The sequence below is a fragment of the Podarcis bocagei genome (genome assembly GCF_964188305.1).
Source record: "Podarcis bocagei genome assembly, chromosome: 5".
Taxonomy (NCBI): Eukaryota; Metazoa; Chordata; class Lepidosauria; order Squamata; family Lacertidae; genus Podarcis; species Podarcis bocagei.
In genome coordinates this window covers 4,395,447-4,414,772 of record NC_138129.1, presented here as the reverse complement: position 1 = coordinate 4,414,772, position 19,326 = coordinate 4,395,447, and the positions used below count along the sequence as shown (strand labels likewise).

General features: G+C 49.2%; 1 protein-coding gene across 2 annotated transcripts; it reads left to right on the top strand.

Annotated features, from left to right (window-relative positions):
* Positions 1-607: 607 nt before the first annotated feature.
* Positions 608-19,084, top strand: REM1 (RRAD and GEM like GTPase 1). Of its 2 annotated transcripts, none has more exons than XM_081196652.1 (5): positions 608-906; positions 7,993-8,335; positions 10,199-10,281; positions 13,412-13,594; positions 18,413-19,084. In XM_081196652.1, exons 2-5 carry the CDS (start codon positions 7,996-7,998, stop codon positions 18,584-18,586), a joined length of 780 nt encoding a protein of 259 aa, XP_081052778.1. In that variant the 5' UTR covers positions 608-906; positions 7,993-7,995; the 3' UTR covers positions 18,587-19,084. The 2 variants fall into 2 exon arrangements, with proteins under 2 accessions (XP_081052778.1, XP_081052777.1); XM_081196651.1 differs by having other exon boundaries at positions 610-906; positions 13,412-13,622.
* Positions 19,085-19,326: the final 242 nt, after the last annotated feature.

Here is a 19,326-nt window from a genome sequence, read left to right as displayed (position 1 = left end):
GCAGGATCCAATCAGAAACCGGGACAACTTCTGTAATTCCTGCCTCCACCGCTGGAGGCAGCCATGCTTCTGAATCCCAGTTGCTGGGAACCCCAGGAAGGGGCCGGGCTCCTGTGTTCGAATCCTGCTTGCTGCTTTCCCGCAGGCATCTGGTCGGCCACTGTGGAAACAAAATGGGCCATTGGCTGGAAAAGGCTGGCCGAGTTCATATTTCTTTGTGATCTTTTTAGCAGGCTGGAAGACAGGGCGGGCAATGTCCTCTTTGGGGGGGGGGGTATTTCTACCTGTGGTTTCCCCCCAAAAAGCTCAACAGGGGGCGATATCCTTAAAAACCCTCAACAACTTTGGCGAATCCGCTAAAAATGCTCAACAACTTTCCCCAACATCGACTTTGTCCGACGGGTCCTGGTAATGTTTATTTACTGCTTATTCCTCGCTTGCTTGCTCTACAGCGGAGATCACCGAGCCGTGTGCCTGAGAAGTTTTCTAATCTGATAAAAAGGGAATCAACACCGCGCGCCTGCGTTGCCTCCCTCCCGCCCGCGTTTTCAAGGACCTTCGGCCTGATCCAGCGGGCGGGGATCCTTTTAGCTTCTCCAGCCGAGGCGCTCGTCGAGGCCACCGGCAGTCACGCGCTGGAGAGACGCGGAGCCGTCTGCACGCGCTCAGAGGCGCTCTCGCCAGCCGAGGCCGGGAGGGCGGCTGGCTGGGGTTTGGCAGGGGGTGTGTCCCACCAGGAGCGGCGCGCAGGGACCTCCCCGGGCTTAAAAGTCCCTCCCTCGGCGCGCCGCGGCGCTGCGCAATGGAGCTGGACGCGATGGACGGGGCGCACGGGCGGTGCGCTTTTACGCGCGTGGGGACCCCTTGAGAGCGCCCTGCCGACGGAGCCGCCAGCAACAGGCGGAGGTAAGGAGAACAGGGCGGGGGGGGGGGAGAGACTTTCCACGCGTCCACAGAAGAGGGCTGGCTGGCTGGCTATCACGGGAGACGGGGCGGACGGCGAGTCGCCTTTCCCCGGCGAGGAGGACCGAGGACCGTCCGCGCTCTCCGCCATCTCCGTCCTCTTTCCAAATCCGGGCGCGGCACCCTTCGCCATCCCGGAGTCTCTCTTCGCAGCGCCGGCTCTGGAAAGCGGGGCTCTCCCTTGGAAACTTGCGAAGGGCGCCGCTCCGAACTTTGGGGGATAAGAATGTGGGCGAGAGGGCCCCTGAGCGCGCGCAGAGTGCGCTCAGGGCTGATGACTTCTGGACAGCCTCTTTGCCTGCGCCCCTCTTCTTGCTTCAGATAGGACTGTATTCGTCCAGAGCAGTCCGCTGGAGAAGTTGGATCCCTCCCTCGGGGCTGGGGGGGAGGCTACCGCAGACGCAGCCGTGGCCCCTCAGAGAGAGTTTCCGAATATCCCCCTCCCCAGCCCATATGCTCTGAGACGTGCCAAGGCCTGGTGCTGCCTGTTCAGTCCGCTTGCCCTAGCCTGGTGGTGGTGGGGCTCAGATCAGCGAAAGGGAAATGTTCTCTGCACATGCCCTGGAGCACTCTTGCCTTTATTCTTCTTATGCCAGGGTCCGGACCCCAGAAGTGAAAACTGGTTGCCAGTTCATAGGGTCTGGGTAGTGTGTGTATGTGTGTAATCCGATGCCACCGCAGCGACGACAATGGCGTCCTTCATTGCAAACAACTTTCCTTCTGAATTTTTAACCATGTTTTGGAATCTGGCAAAACCATGCCATGGCATTGGGTTACTGGTACTGCCATGAAACCAGACCCTGGGTTGGAAAAAAAAGAAAACAACCCACAGGATATGTTGTTGCTTGTGTTACACACACACACACACACACACACACACACACTATTTTTGGAGTGAGAAGGGCTCCAGCTATTTTGTTTGTCAGCTGCTAAAAATCCACAACTTCAGCTGCTAAAAAAGGGTCCCTAGCAAAATAGAATACATAGCCCCCTTGGTGGGATTTATATCCTCAAAGTCAGGACAGAGATAATGGTTATAATGAGGAAAAAAGGAAGGTAGTTAATATGGATAAACCTGATTCAGCAGCAGGCAAAAATCTGAAAACAGCCAGGCCATCAGGAACAAAGCAAAACTAAGAGGCAGGAGTAATTCTTGAAAGCCGCCCTAAACAAGACTGTTTGAACTTGCCTCCTCAATGTTCAAAGTGGGGGTGGGTTATCATGGGGGTTGCTGGTTCTCCCCCAGGACCCTGGAGCCCCCCCCCCATCCAGGCTGGCTCTTCCCAGCAATTCAGAGATGTTTTCCATCTGTTTCCAACGGCTAACTTTCACATCCTTTGCCCTTTGCTTCCTTTCCAACTTATAAATAAAGTCCAGCCCCCCCCCTCCGTAAGACACAGGAACTGGGGAAGAGGGGGTTCAGCTCCTGCTAACTGGGAAGTAAGCAAAGCCATATTCCTCCCCAGGGCTTTTTTTTTCAGGCAGAACTCACCATAACTCAGTTCAGGCCCCCTCTCAGGTGGGTGCCGTTGCCGTTATAAGAGAACAAGGGAGGTGTTCGTGATGAACACCTGGCGCCTCTTTTTCTAGAAAAATAGTACAGTTCCTCCCCATCCTTTACAATACGATAATCTTTAGTGTCATTGTCCCGTACAGAACAACGAAATTGAAAAAACTACATCAGACATTCACAAACCAACAAGCCTGCTATCCCAGCTATCCCAGCCTGGTTAGCCCCCTAAAAACTCTGATACCCCATAATTAAATATAATATACTCCCATAGAGACTACCTTACACTGCATTTAAAACCAAAATCACATTTGGATAGAAACTGTTCTAAAGGAAATGGAGCTACTCTAACGCTCCATCTCGTCTCCAGCCTTTGTGCGGGGTTTATGTGTGTGTGTGAATCTAGTCTGATGAGACTGAAGAGCTGACACTGAAATTTGGGGAAATTTGGACATTTCTCTCCAACCCTGCCATTTCTGGCACCCATTTATGAAGTGTGTCGAGATAACTTTTCCTCTCTGGTCCAGGGTGTAGGGTGAAATCCGGATCTACTGGCAGATCTCTGCGTGATTTGCAGTAGGTCGGGGACGGTTTCTGATCCCCTGTTGTTTTAACAATACCAGCAACAAAACGATGGCAACTCTCACATTCCTAAATTGTACTGAACAGTGACCAGGCTTGGATTTTGTGTGTGATCGCTGCTCACTTCGGAGACTCAACAGCAAATTCCTGGGCTCAGTGTTCTTTAATTCTGTCTCAGTGTTCTTTAATTCTGCACCAGGATTTGGCTGGTGGAGATTGGGGCTCCAGTGCCCCCCCCAAAAGCCTGCAATCTGCCCACCTTTTCCCTAAATTGTTCTATAGCATCTGGATTCTGCACCCAGGAAAACTGTGTGCGTAGTGACTTTCGGTTAGCTTGCTCTTCTGCGAGCCTTGGGAAATTGCTTTGCAGAGCATGGAATTCTCCCTGCAAACCCTGACCATGGTGATTTTATTGTCCCCTAATATACAGTATGTTCCTTATTTTGCTCACTATGAGCTGTGCCCTAACAAGTCACCCGCTTTCGATTTTCCTTTAACCTTCTGAGCAGAACAAGGTTCCCCTTTGGTTCTCTGATATTCCACCCAATTGCATGGTTTCAAGTTTCCTTGCGTCCACGAGGGCTAGGAACTTGACTTCGAGAAAAGGAGTCTTGCGACAATTGGGGTGCTTCACTTTGTGCCAGGCAGCAAAACTGCTTGCAGGACCTTGATCCCAGATGTGCAGAATGAGCCAGTTGAGCCACTGTATTTTGGAAAGGGAGATGCATTCTGCCAACTATAATTTATGGTAGCCAGTGCTTTGTGACAGTCTTCAAAGGTGCCGCAGCAACCTTGCTAGGCAGATCTCTGACATCCTGTAGTTTTACACCCAAAGGGCTGAAGCTGAGAGCCCAGGCACGCTTGACTTTATTTTTCTTTCTTCTTGGGGTGAAATGCTTGCCATTCCACACTTGACAACTGCTGCTTCATTCCTGACATGTCAGCGCAAAAACAAACAAACCCCAAAATAAAACAGAAACAAACAAGAAACAGTTTGCTAGTCTTCATTGTAAAACAAATTTGGAATTTTTGTGCTTTTAAGATTGCTTGAAGCATAGCATCCTTACGGTTACAATAAGGAAAATGGAGTTTGCTTCTGCTGCCCTGATGTGAAACACACCTACTTAGGAATAAGCACCATTTCATTGTAGAAATGGGTAATAGTGTGGTGTAGTGGTTAGAGCATAGAATCATAGAATCATAGAGTTGGAAGAGACCACAAGGGCCATCGAGTCCAACCCCCTGCCAAGCAGGAAACACCATCAGAGCACTCCTGACATATGGTTGTCAAGCCTCTGCTTAAAGACCTCCAAAGTAGGAGACTCCACCACACTCCTTGGCAGCAAATTCCACTGTCGAACAGCTCTTACTGTCAGGAAGTTCTTCCTAATGTTTAGGTGGAATCTTCTTTCTTGTAGTTTGGATCCATTCCTCCGTGTCCGCTTCTCTGGAGCAGCAGAAAACAACCTTTCTCCCTCCTCTATGTGACATCCAAACTCGGCCCTCCGGATGTTTTGAGACTACAATTCCCATCATCCCTGACCACCGGTCCTGTTAGCTAGGGATGATGGGAGTTGTAGTCCCAAAACATCTGGAGGGCCGAGTTTGCCTATGCCTGGGTTAGAGTGTTGGACTAGGACCTGGGAGGGCAGGACTCCAATCCACACTTGGCGATGTAGCTCACTGGGTGACCTTGGGCCAGTCACTGTCCCTCAGCCTACTCTACCTCACAGGGTTGTTGTGGGGGTTAACCGAGGAGTGGAGAACCAGGTACACCAGCTTGAGTTCCTTGGAGAAAAATGGGAGATATAAATGCAATAAAAATGGTGATGATGAGGATCATCATCATCAAAATAACATATTTTTTGTCATACAGTGAGCTTCTGTGACCATGCACATGCCTGACAATCATGCTCCCAGAAGCGTCAGCATCATATGGGACTTGCAGCTCAGTTGGTTAGAGCATGATAATAATAATAATAATAATAATAATAATAATAATAATAATAATAATAATAATAATAAATTTTATTTATACCCCGCCCTCCCCTGCCAGAGCCGGGCTCAGGGCGGCTAACACCAATAAAATCACAGTAAAAACATAATAAGGGAAAAAGAAGAAGAAGAAGAAACCATTTTAAATACAGGTTAAAATGCAATTTAAAATGCAGCCTCATTTTAAAAGTAGCCAATAGATCAAAACCATAAGTGGAGGGAAACATAAGGGTCAGACTGAGTCTGAACCAAAGGCCAGGCAGAACAGTTCTGTCTTGCAGGCCCTGCGGAAAAATGTCAAGTCCCGCAGGGCCCTGGTCTCTTGGGACAGAGCGTTCCACCAAGTCGGGGCCAGTACTGAAAAGGCCCTGGCCCTAGTTGAGGCCAGCCTAACCACCTTGCGACCTGGGACCTCCCAAATGTCATTTGTGGACCTTAAGGTCCTCCGCGGGGCAGACCAGGAGAGGCGGTCCCATAGATACGTGGGTCCTAGGCCGTATAGGGCTTTAAAGGTCAAAACCAGTACCTTAAACCTGACCCTGTACTCCACCAGGAGCCAGTGCAGTTGGTAAAGTGCTGGATGAATGTGATGCTGATACTGTAATGTCAAGGTTGCAAGTTCGATTCCCGTATGGGACAGCTGCATCTTCCTGAAGTCTGCAAAAGCTGGTTAGGATGTTCATAGCTGGCATAAGGGGCACCCAGGCAGAGTGGACATCTTGGTCTAGATTGCAGGGTAGCCCAGTGACTGAAAAATGGCATGTGCCATAATAATAAATGAAAATTCAGAGCCTGCTCTGCATTTTGCCATTGGAACCGCGAAACATTCCATATGCAAGCTTGAAAAACACAGGTCCCGAAATGAGTCTGGAACTGGAAGGGGACATTAAACCCCATGTTCTTCAGCTGGGTAAGTCAGGAGTGATTGCGAGGGGTTGTGCCAAATTGGGTGGCATATGAGGAGGTATCTGGGGAGATGTGGGTGAGGGGCCTGAGAAGGGCATAAGTGGCACTTAGCATAAGGTGGGCAGCATGGGAGAAAGGCTTGTAGGTTCAGGAGATCTTTGGACAATGGAGGGAGGTGGAGCTACAGGAAGGAAGGGCGCAGGTGGGGCATCTGTTGGGGCATGAAACTGGAGAGGTGGAGGGTGGCAAGAGGCAGGTGAGGACAGGGCTGCCTCTTGCACCTTTTTGCCATCTGAAATGCCATCTTCAGCTCACCTGTTAAACGGAGAGGAGGCTTGCCCTATTTTTCATTGGGGCACCAGGAGCAGCCCCTGGAATGTATCACTCTTTGCAACTGCCGCTAGGAAAATTAGAGCAAATTATATAGCCAAGATAGCCACCAACTGTAAAGGAGATGGATTTATTTGACCCTATCTACATCAAGCTAAAAGAGACGTGGGTGGCGCTGTGGGTTAAACCACAGAGCCTAGGACTTGCCGATCAGAAGGTCGGCGGTTTGAATCCCCGCTACGGGGTGAGCTCCCGTTGCTCGGTCCCTGCTCCTGCCAACCTAGCAGTTCGAAATCACGTCAAAGTGCAAGTAGATAAATAGGTACCGCTCCAGCGGGAAGGTAAATGGCATTTCCGTGCGCTGCTCTGGTTCATCAGAAGCGGCTTAGTCCTGCTGGCCACATGACCTGGAAGCTGTACGCCGGCTCCCTCGGCCAATAAAGCAAGATGAGCGCCGCAACCCCAGAGTCGGCCACAACTGGACTTAATGGTCAGGGGTCCCTTTACCCTTTCCCTTACATCAAGCTATATTCTATCTTTATCACCAAACTCCAAATATAATTGCACATTGTATTAATTAACATTATTTTTTAATATATTAGTGGCCATGTGACGATTTTAGCCTATAAATTTTATTGTTTAATGTCTTAACCTGTATATTAAGGTACTTTTATAGCTCTGTTGAGAGTAGGTAATGTCTTGATAATATAATTTTTTTTGTATTAATCCAGCGTATTTTCTTTTAATTGTTGAATGATTCTGTGTGCATTGTGGCAGCCTTTGGCTATGTGCAATAAAACTGACTGACTGACCAGGAGCAGCCTTTGCCAACCTGGTGCCCTCCAGATGTTGTTGGGCTTCATCAGTGGTGGGATTACCTGGTGGGGGCACTAAGAGGCTGGGGTGGGGGCTCTGGAGGTGACCCTCAGGCTTTGCAAGGCTGGCGTTGCGGGATCATGTTCATCAGTTTGGTTGGATTAATTCAACCAAAGAGTTGGACCTGGAGTTTGAATGCAATTAATTGCTGCTGTTTTGAATCCCACTGTGCTTTTCTCTTCCTTAGTGGGTTGTGCAAACTGTTGTTCTGAGAAATGCATTTTATAGGGTAGGGTGGGGTCTGTTTATAGAACTAAGGGGGTAGTGCCCCCCCTCCAAAAGTTTGGAAACTGCTGGAGCTCATCTTTGGCTAGCTGCTTCTAATTGGAGCCTCCCTCCTGCTGACTCATGTTTATAAATGAGATATATATTTATACCCACACATACATATATACACGGTCGGTCATTCTCAAGGCCGTTTTTGGGTGCTGCCTCTGCATCCCAGATGGACCACGAGTTGCTTCTTGGGAGGCTGCCCGAGAGAGACTCCCTCCTTCCCAATCCTGGTCCTACCTTGAAGTTCTGCAAGCAGCCCGCCTGTCCGGCTGGCGTCGAAATCTCCTGCTCCCCGCAGTTTGAAAGTTGTTTGGATGTAACGCAACGTCTTCCGCCCCCCCCCCGGGATGGGAATGATTTATGCCTGTTTGCCTTGGGCTGGTGTCCAAGGCAGATAAACAGAAGCAGGGCTTCTGAGAACGGTTGCTTCTCCTCCAACGCAAGTGGACCGGGAACTTTGTGGACCACTCGCTTTGGGAGGAAGCAGCCATTGGCAAAAAAAAGGAGCTGATCTCAGATCGATTCCCTCTCTCTTTCTCTCCCTGCTGCTGCAGAAGATGACTCTGAACACCCAGCGAGGAGGCAGCGCCAGCCCTGCCAGGAGGCGTGCCAGCACCCCGCTGCCCATGCCCTATGGGTCTCGCCCAGGGATGCTGAGCGTCCGTCCCAGCCAGGCTGAACCGGGCCACCCGCAGCTGGGGCAGTCATCCTCCTGTGATCCCAAAGTCCACTTGCCTGAGCCCCGTGGCAGCTGGTCGTCCGAGTCCTCCGACTCTGAGGAGTCCTGGGAATCCTTGTACCGCGTGGTGCTGTTGGGCGACCCTGGCGTGGGCAAGACTAGCCTGATGTACCTCTTTGCTGGGGTTCAAGACAAGGATCTGCCTGAGCAGCAGAGAGGTAGGGCTGTTGTGTGATTAATAATAATAATAATAATAATAATAATAATAATAATAATAATAATTTTTATTTATACCCCGCCCTCCCCAGCCAAGGCCAGGCTCAGAGCGGCTTACAAGCAAGAATAAAAACAAGATGAATGATTGCAACTTAAAAACAAAAATAAAATACAACATTAAAATAATGGAAGATTAAAATATTAAAATGCAGCCTCATCGCAGGAGGAGAAGGAAAAGAAAAAAGAGTGGGAGGGAGGGAATCAAATTGGCTCCGAGCCAAAGGCCAGGCGGAACAACTCTGTCTTACAGGCCCTGCGGAAAGAAATCAGATCCTGCAGGGCCCTGGTCTCATGAGGCAGAGAGTTCCACCAGGCCGGAGCCATCACTGAAAAGGCCCTGGCTCTGGTTGAAGCCAGTCTAACTTCCTTAGGGCCTGGGACCACTAGGGTGTTGTTATTTATGGACCTTGAGGCTCTCCGTGGGGCATAGCGGGAGAGACGGTCCCATAGGTACGAGGGTCCTAGGCCGTGAAGGGCTTTAAAGGTCCAAACCAGCACCTTGAACCTGACCCTGTACTCCACCGGGATCCAGTGCAGCTGGAAAAGCACTGGGTGAATATGCTCCCATGGCAGAGACCCTGTGAGGAGCCTCGCCGCAGCATTCTGCACCGCTGGAGTTTCTGGGACAGCTTCAAGGGCAGCCCCACATAGAGCGAATTACGGTAGTCAAGCCTGGAGATGACCATCGCATGGATCACTGTGGCCAGGTCGGGGTGGGAAAGGTAAGGGACCAACTGTCCCTTACACCAATTTGTGGGGGGCTGGGGAGGAATGAGAGGGGGCTGGGGGGCGGGTTCCAGCTGCCTAGAAAAAGCCCTTGTGGGGTATCAGTGGTGTGAACTAGCATCACTCAGTTTATTTCCTTGTTAATGATAATGATAGTAATAATAATAATAATAATAATAATAATAATAATAATAATAATAATAATAATAATCTGAAGAAGTGTATCTGAAGAAGTGTGCATGCACACGAAAGCTCATACCAAGAACTAACTTAGTTGGTCTTTAAGGTGCTACTGGAAGGATTTTTTTTATTATTATTATATTATTATTATATATTATATAATTATATTATATTATTATATAATATATATATTATATTATTATATTATATTATTATATTATTATTTATTATTATTATTATTATTATTTTATTATTATTATTATTATTATTATTATTATTATTATTATTTATACCCCGCCCACCTAGCTGGGTTTCTGCAGCCACTCTGGGTGGCTTCTAACGAAGCTGTGCCAGTCCAGCTCACGGACAATCTCTGTGGGAGTGATCCGGCCCCTGGCCGGCAAACCTTGCTGTCCCCTGTGATAGGCGCTCCTGGCCACTGAGGTCACCTCTGCTTCTCTTGACAAGGATCATTTACACCTCTTGCCCTTAAGGAGAGCCTGCTGGATCAGGTCCACGGCCCATCCAGACCAGCGTCCTGTTCTCACAATTGCCAACCAGATACCCATTATGGGAAACTCGCAAGCAGGAATCAGGCAGAAGAGCAGCCCTCTCCCCTCCTGTAGTTTCCAGCAGGTGGTCTTTGATGCCTCCAACTGCTGCCTCCAATTGTGGAGGGCAAAGCATAGACCTCCTGGCTAAAAGTCTTCAATAGCCCTCTCTCATCCCTGAATTTGGCCGTCACGGTCTCCTGTGGGAGGGAGTTCCACAGTCTAACGAGGCGCCGCATGAATAAGGTGTCATGCGCTGGGCCCAATGAAGTTTTCTGGGGTAGGTGCAGCTTCTGTTCTTCAGGGTGACCATTCCCGGCTGATCCTGACCTTGTCTGCTCTTTTCAGAGGATACCTACGAGCGCACCTTATCGGTGGACGGCGAGGAGACAACGTTGATGGTGATTGACACCTGGGAAGCTGAGAAGCGGGTAGGCCAATGGTCTTGATAGATCACGACTAGATTGCACAACTAGCAAGGAGGATTCATAGAATGGGGAAACAGAAGGGGAGAGCTTCAGGGAGAGGAGGAGCTAAAAGTTGCTGCTCTCTTAAACTAAGCTGATAGAGAAGTGCTTCCCTTTCCTTCCTCTGCTGCAGCCTGATGGAATAGCTGATACCAGGTGACATTGCAGGGAGGAGCCTGACGGAAGTATGATCCAGGGAACCAGGCAGAGGGCCTTCTCGGTGGTGGCACCCGCCCTGTGGAACGCCCTCCCAGCAGATGTCAAAGAGAAAAACAACTACCAGACTTTTAGAAGACATCTGAAGGCAGTCCTGTTTAGGGAAGCTTTTAATGTTTGATGGATTACTGTATTTTAATATTCAGTTGGAAGCCGCCCAGAGTGGCTGGGGAAGCCCTGCCAGATAGGCGGGATATAAATAATAAATTATTATTATTATTATTATTATTATTATTATTATTATTATTATTATTATTATTATTATTATTATTCTCTGGCTGTTTGATGCACACTCAGAAGGTGCAACACAAAGTAATTATTTTACATGGGAAGCTTACTAAAAGTGCTGGACAAATGGCCTAAATTGAGGAGAGATCTGCTAGGACATGGGTAGGCGAACTTAGGCCTGGGGGCCGGATCTGGCCCAATCGCCTTCTCAATCCGGCACACGGACGGTCTGGGAATCTGTGTGTTTTTACATGAGTAGAATGTGTCCTTTAAAAAAAAAATGCATCTCTGGGTTATTTGTGGGGCATAGGAATTCGTTCATTATTATTTTTCAAAATATAGTCCGGCCCCCCACAAGGTCTGAGGGACAGTGGACCGGCCCCCTGCTGAAAAAGTTTGCTGACCCCTGGGCTAGGGGATCCTGCTTTTAACAGAGGGTCTCACCCATTTCCAGAAAAGGCCTAGATCTGACTAGCAGGCACTGGGGTTTTAGCAACAGAGTGAATGGCCCTGTTCTGCTCTGCTTAGAACCCTCCCCAAAGCATCCAGCTTGCCACCATTATTTGGAAACGTGGCAAACTGGCTCAGCCTTCTCCAACCTGGTGCCCTCCAGAACTTTTTGGACTACCATTCCCATCATCTCCAGTCCAAAACATCTGGAAGGACACCAGACTGGTGAAATCTGGGCCAGATAATCCAGCGTGGGGCGCGTTGTCTGTGGTTTTTTCCCAGGCTGGAGTGCCGGCTGTGAGTTTCTGCCCGCGTTGCATGTGGGAGCATCCATTGATCGCTTTACATTTGTCACGCCTGCTTCATCTCCAAAAGCCTTGGTTGGGGAGCAATCAATTAAAAACAAGTGCAAAACATTCCATTAGATTGAGAGCCGGCCGGGCGGAGAGGCACACAGCTGGGGGGGAAACTACAGTGTTCCCGATTCAGTTCCCTCGAATCATGAGGTTGCCCTAGTCAGGCTTCTGTTGCATGGAGATAAGAGTGGCCTAGCCTACAGGGTTGTTGTAAGGCTGGGAGAGTGGAAGTGGCTGGCAGCGTCTCAAGGGCCAGAGAGAGAGGTCTAGTGTCCCGGAAACTGCAACTAAACCAGAATGCGGCAGCTAGGCTGGTGACTGGGAGTGACTGCCGAGACCACATAACACCGGTCTTGAAAGACCTACATTGGCTCCCAGGACATTTCCGAGCACAATTCAAAGTGTTGGTGCTGACCTTGAAAGCCCTAAACGGCCTCGGTCCAGTATACCTGAAGGAGCGTCTCCACCCCCATCGTTCTGCCCGGACGCTGAGGTCCAGCGCTGAGGGCCTTCTCACGGTTCCCTCACTGCGAGAAGCCAAGTTACAGGGAACCAGGCAGAGGGCCTTCTCGGTGGTGGCGCCCGCCCTGTGGAACGCCCTCCCACCAGATGTCAAAGAGAAAAATAACTCCCTAGCATTTAGAAGACATCTGAAGGCAGCCCTGTTCAGGGAAGTTTTTAATGTGTAACATTTTGATGTATTTTTAATATTTGTTGGAAGCCGCCCAGAGTGGCTGGGGAAACCCAGCCAGATGGACGGAGTACAAATAAATTATTATTATTATTATTATTATTATTATTATTATTATTATTATTATTATTATTATTATTATTATTATTATCTTAGCCAGCGGCATCTTGTTTGGGTCGGTTCTGTGTTGCTTCTGCTGCGCTGAGCAGGCAGCCCGGGATGGTTTGGAAGAGAAGCTCCCCGGGCAGGAAGAGGCTACTGACAGATCAAAAAGGAGGCTGTGTCAAACAGGGCCCAGAGGCAGAAGGTTTTAATCTGCAGACAGACAGGGCGGCTGTGTGTGTGTGTGTTTAAAAGGACAATGGCACTTCCAACAGGAGGCGGGTTGGATGAAGCAGAGCAGACTATTCAGTCACCCAGAAGCCAGAGACCACCTCGGACCACCATGATCCTAGCCTGGTCCTGTGGTCTAAACCAAGGGTCAGCAAAGTTTTTCAGCAGGGGGCCGGTCCACTGTCCCTCAGACCTTGTGGGAGGCCGGACTATATTTTGAAGGGGGAAAAAATGAACAAATTCCTATGCCCCACAAATCACTCAGGAAAATTTGGTTCCCAAATTTTGGGGGGCCACTACTTCCTCCGTTCCAGTGGAGGAAGGTCCAGTGAATTAGGTCCAGTCATGGCCAACTCTGGGGTTGCGTCGCTCATATTGCTTTACTGGCCGAGGGAGCCGGCGTACAGCTTCCGGGTCATGCAGCCAGCAGGACTTAGCCGCTTCTGGCGAATCAGAGCAGCGCACAGAAATGCCGTTTACCTTCCCGCCGGAGCGGTACCTATTTATCTACTTGCACTTTGATGTGCTTTCAAACTGCTAGGTTGGCAGGAGCAGGAACCGAGGAACGGGAGCTCACCCCGTCGTGGGGATTCGAACCGCCGACCTTCTGATCGGCAAGCCCTAGGCTCTGTGGTTGAACCCACAGCACCACCTGCATCTTTGTACTAGATTTGTACTGCAGATGCACTAATACATGTGGGGTGCTCATCTCTGTAGGCTGTGGGACCATGCCAGTTTGAAACCTCCCTTTGTCGCTTCCCAGAGCCACCGCTGCTGCCCTGGGGAGCCGTGGTAAGTTGCCCTTTTGCCTTTCCCACAGGCCCCGGAAGAAGACAATTGGTTCCACAACTACTGCATGCAGGTGGGCAACGCCTACGTCATCGTCTACTCCATCACCGACCGGGGGAGCTTCGAAAGCGCCTCCGAGCTCCGGATCCAACTGCGCAGGACCCGTCAAGCAGAGAACATCCCCATCATCCTGGTGGGGAACAAGACAGACCTGGTGCGCTCCCGAGAGGTGTCTGTGGAAGGTGGGTGGAAAAGGGCTTGGGCTGGACCCTCGTGGGGCCTCGGGAGGAATCCTGCTTTATTTTGGGGGGCGGCGGGAAGGAGAAGGAGAAAAGCAGGGAGAAAGGCAATTTGATGGTGTGCTGTTTTGTTTCTCAATTTATCCTACGCTGCCTTGTGATGGCAATGTGCCCTGAAAGGTGGTTTTCAAATTGTGGAATACCATGTTTTTCACTCCGTAAAATGCACTTGACCATAAGACACACCTAGTTTTTAGAGGAGGAAAGGGGGGAAAGTCCCGTTTTTGCAGGGATCGGCTCACAGTTGTGCAGCTTCTTTTAGAAAGGGGAAAAGCTCCTTTTTTGAGGATCAGCTCAAAGCTGTTGAGCATACTTTGCAAAGGGAAAAAATCCTGTTTTTATGCGGTTCAACTCATAGTTCTGCAGCTTCTTTAGGAAAGGAAAGGGAGCCATTTCTACAGTTTCCAGATAATCTAACCATCCAGTCGCATGTCGCTGGGGAAACAAACAGCCTCTGTCTGCAGAACATTCAACAATGGAGACCTAGGCAAGGGGGCTGGGTCAGAAAGGGAGTCAGCGATCAACCACACATTTGCTCCATAAGACGCATAGACATTTCTCCTTACTTTTTAGGAGAAAAAAGTGCATATTATGGAGCAAAAAATACAGTGCATACAGTGGGTGTGCGGGTTGCGATTTGGCACTTCTGCGCATGCACAAAGCATGATTTAGCGCTTCTGCGCATGCTCAACTGCCGAAACCCGGAAACCACCCGTTCCGGTACTTCTGGGTTTCGGCGGCCCGCAACCCAATAAAACACAACCTAAAGCATCTGTAACCCAAGGTATGACTGTACCGTACTTTTCCGTGTACAGTCATCCCTCGGGTTACAGACGCTTCGGGTTGTGCGATTTTGGGTTGCACACTGCGCCGAACCTGGAAGTACCGGAACAGGTTACTTCTGGGTTTCGGTGCTTGTGCATGCTCAGGAGCGCCAAATCACGAACTCCACATGTGCAGATGCGCAGGTCATGGGTTGAGAATGCTGCGGATTTTGAACGTGCCTCCTGCACGGATCACGTTCGCAACCCGAGCATCCACTGTATAAGACTAGGTTTATTTCCTTAAATAGCATGCTAAAAAGTGAGGGTCGTCTTATACATGGGTAGATCCACCTAAACATTAGGAAGAACTTCCTGACAGTAAGAGCTGTTTGACAGTGGAATTTGCTGCCAAGGAGTGTGGTGGAGTCTCCTACTTTGGAGGTCTTTAAGCAGAGGCTTGACAACCATATGTCAGGAGTGCTCTGATGGTGTTTCCTGCTTGGCAGGGGGTTGGACTCAATGGCCCTTGTGGTCTCTTCCAACTCTATGATTCTAAGATTGTGCATAGGGTCCAACGCTGCATCATTTGGGCTGGCAATTGGCTTCTACCAGGAAGGGGACAGACATAGGCAGATTTTGTGATGCGTTTGGGTAAGCGATTTTAGGCTTAACAACTCTGGGCAATCCTCCACAAAAAAAGCTCCACAACTTCCTGCCATGTCCCCCCATTATCTTAAATTTGAGTCCCCCCAAATAGGGGCATTTTATACATAGGGGCGTCTTATACACGGAATAGTATGGTACATAATTTTAAAAGAAATATCCATAAATGAAAGCTACTTGATAGCACAACCTCCCCCGAGATGCCTTGGAATGTCTGGAAACAAGCGAAAGTGTGATTCCCCACAGCCCCGCCTGCTCTCCTGGCCAAAAGCAAATGTTTGCACACAGACTTGATAAAAGCACATTTGATTAATTGACTTTAGATTTCTTTAATCCCTAGAAATAACCGAGGGTGCCTCCAGACTGACAGTATTTTGTGGGGAGGAAAGCACATGTACCAGAACTTAATGCTTTGCATATTTAAAGTGGATTAAAGCCTTCAATTGCAACAAATCATTTTTTAAAGAAAAAACATTTTGCCCTTTGCTATTTGGAAAGCGACAGTGAGATGCACGGAGAAGTTTGGGATGCATGAATTATTAGCGGGAAGATGTGCAAACAGCCCGCGACAATACAGTGGTACCTCGGGTTACATACGCTTCAGGTTACATACACTTCAGGTTACAGACTCCACTAACCCAGAAATAGTGCTTCAGGTTAAGAACTTTGCTTCAGGATAAGAACAGAAATTGTGCTCTGGCGGCGCGGCAGCAGCGGGAGGCCCCATTAGCTAAAGTGGTGCTTCAGGTTAAGAACAGTTTCAGGTTAAGTACGGACCTCCGGAACGAATTAAGTACTTAACCCGAGGTACCACTGTATTAGGAAGGACACAGGGTTTCCACCCTATAAAGACCGGATATAATCTAACCCCTTCATAAACTTTGTGCAAGCAGATTCGTGTGAAACCTGAATGAAATATACTCGGAGTTGAGAGTGGATTTCATGCTCTTATTCAGCTCATAGTGGTGAGGAGGAATGGAAGTTCCCCCAGAATGTCTGCTTTATATACATTATTTACACAAGCGCCCCACATGATTGGCTAATTCCAGGATTCTCCTGTAGGCCAATCAGGTTGCGGATTCACTTCCACCTGGAGCTGGATTGGGTGGCTCCTGTGGACCAATCAGACTGCTGTATTCTGAATCCTATTGTTCTAGGACCAATCAGACTGCTGCCTTTTGGATCCTATTCAACTTAGTACATAACACTGAATAAACGGGTTGCATGGAGACATGGGTGTAGCCAGGGGGCAGGAAGGGGCAGCTACCCCCCACCAATCAATACAAAATCAATAAAAATACATAGCTAATTGAGGTTCTCCCCCACCCACAAAGGCCTGCCCCGCCCAACAAAAATCCTGGCTACGCCCATGCGTGGAGGGATCCGATTAAGGTCTTGTTTTGTTTTTGTTTTTTTAATAATTTTTATTAATTTCCCATTTAAACATATATAATCACACCATTATTATCCACTTTACTCCTTTGGCTCTTTAGAGCCTGTCAACTTCCTTCGCTCCCACCACTTGGCTTTCAAAACTAACCTTGATATCACAGCATTTTATATATTTTCCAGTTCTAATATAACTCATTACAAAATACCTCACAATTTAAATATAGAAAGGTAAGAAACTTCTCATGACAAGTCTTCAGATAACCCTACTAGGGTTGTTAAATTTACTCCAGTCCTTTTGGAATACTTGATCTTGCCGGTCTTGGATTTTTCCCATCAGCTTCGCCAGTTCTGCAAAGTCCCATCATTTTCATCTGCCCCTCTTCTTTCATTGGTACTTCTTGTGGTTTCCATTTTGGGGCTAAAAGAATTCTTGCTGCAGTTGTTGAATACATAAACAGTCTTTTATCTTCCCTTGGTACCTCTTTACCTACTATACCCAGTGAAAAGGCTTCTGGTTTTTTTAACAAAAGTGTTTTTAAACATTTTTTTAAACTCATTATATATCATTTCCCAGAAAGCCTTTACTGCTTTGCAAGTAATAATAATAATATTAATAATAATTTATTATTTATACCCCGCCCATCTGGCTGGGCTTCCCCAGCCACTCTGGGCGGCTTCCAAAAAATATATAAAAATACAGTAATGCATCAAACATTAAAAGCTTCCTTAAACAGGGCTGCCTTCAGGTGTCTTCTAAAAGTCTGGTAGTTGTTTTTCTCTTTGACATCTGGTGGGAGGACATTCCACAGGGCGGGTGCCACCACCGAGAAGGCCCTCTGCCTGGTTCCCTGTAACTTGGCTTCTTGCAGGGAGGGAACCACCAGAAGGCCCTTGGCTCTGGACCTCAGTGTCTGGGCTGAACGATGGGGTTGGAGATGCTCCTTCAGGTATACAGGACCGAGACCGTTTAGGGCTTTAAAGATCAGCACCAACACTTTGAATTGTGCTTGGAAACGTACTGGGAAGCAATGCAGATCTCTCAGGACCGATGTTATGTGGTCCTGGCGGCCGCTCCCAGTCACCAGTCTAGCTGCCGCATTCTGGATTAGTTGTAGTTTCTGGGTCACCTTCAAAGGTAGTCCCACATAGAGCACATTGCTGTTGTGCAAGCGGGAGATAACAAGAGCATGCACCACATATGGTAGAAGATACCACGATTTAGGTTTCGTAGCTGGGTTTTCCTGGTGTTGGGTTTGGTCCGGTGATGGGAAGGCCTACCCTTAAATGTTGAAAGATTCAGGACAGATAAAAGGACGTCCTTCTACATGCAGCGCATAGTTAAACTACGGAACTCCCTTCTGCAGGAGGGAATGATGGCCACCAACCTTGGCTTTGAAAGAGGATTAAGCAGGAGCAGAGGACTAGCGATAGCTAGTAGCGGCTGCAGTGCTTTTGAATACCAGCTGCTGGAAACGACTGGAGGGGAGAGGGCTGTTGTGTTCGAATCCTGCTTGCTGCTTTCCTTCCAGGGCATCTGGCTGGCCACTGTGGGCTCAAGGGGCCTGATCCTGATCCGGCAGGCTCTTTTGACGCCCTCACGTTCTCTGGGTCTCTCCCTGCCGCTTGCCTGGAGCATCTCCTAACCGGCTGCCAGTGTGGTGTGGTGGTTAAGAGAAGTAGACTCGTAATCTGGTGAACCGGGTTTGATTCCCCGCTCCTCCCCATGCAGCTGCTGGGTGACCTTGGGCCAGTCACACTTCTGTGAAGTCTCTCAGCCCCACTCACCTCACAGAGTGTTTGTTGTGGGGGAGGAAGGGAAAGGAGAATGTTAGCCGCTTTGAGACTCCTTCAGGTAGTGATAAAGCGGGATACCAAATCCAAACTCTTCTTCTTCTTCTTCTTTTCTCTCGGCAGAGGGCCGTGCCTGCGCCGTGGTCTTCGACTGCAAGTTCATCGAGACGTCCGCCGCCCTGCAGCACAACGTGTCTGAGCTCTTTGAGGGGGTGGTGCGGCAGATCCGCCTGCGCCGCGACAGCAAGGAGGCCAACGAGAGGCGCATGTCTCTCTACAAGCGCAAGGAGAGCCTAACCAAGAAGGTGCGCCGCTTCCTCGACCGGCTGGTGGCGCGCAACAACAAGAAGGTGGCACTGAAAGTCCGCTCCAAGTCCTGTCATGACCTCTCCGTGCTCTGAGCGAACCGGACCGTCCTTCTCCTCTTCCTCCTCTTCCTCCTCCTGCTCTTGCCTCTGGTTTTTCCAGGGGTTTTCCTGGGCTTCATTCCCACATGTCCGTAGGCGTTTGCAAACTCTCTTTTCTGCTAGAGTCTCTTGGGACACGGCCTTCTGATAGAGAGAAGCCAAAAACTGTGGAGGAACCGGAAGGAGATGCGGGGTCCTGCCAGAACCATTTTGGGGGATGGAGGAAGGACTTGCAGCGGCACCTCTGACTGCATCGGAAGGCAGCGCATTGAACTTGGACCATAGTGCGGATTCTGGGGGAGATGGCAGGCTCTCGCCCCGGGGTCAGCAACCTTTTTCAGCAGGGGGCCGGTCCACCGTCCCGCAGACCTTGTGGGGGGACGAACTATATTTTTTTGGGGGGGAATGAACAGATTCCTCTGCCCCACAAATAACCCAGAGATTCATTTTAAATAAAAGCACACATTCTACTCACTGATTCGCGGACCATGCGCGGGTCGGATTTAGAAGGCGATTGGGCCGGATCCGGCCCCCGGGCTTTAGGTTGCCTACCCCTACCCCTGCGTCTGGCACTTGGTTTTGCTTTGGAAGCATCCCAGAATAGGCCGTTATCCTGCTCGATCCTTTCGC

Excerpts from the sequence above, each read along its gene's own strand:
- REM1 (XM_081196651.1), top strand. The coding sequence starts at position 7,996 with ATGACTCTGAACACCCAGCGAGGAGGCAGCGCCAGCCCTGCCAGGAGG. Across the intron at positions 8,336-10,198 it reads TCTGCCTGAGCAGCAGAGAG|AGGATACCTACGAGCGCACC; the intron begins GTAGGGCTGTTG and ends TGCTCTTTTCAG. Across the intron at positions 10,282-13,411 it reads CCTGGGAAGCTGAGAAGCGG|GCCCCGGAAGAAGACAATTG; the intron begins GTAGGCCAATGG and ends CCTTTCCCACAG.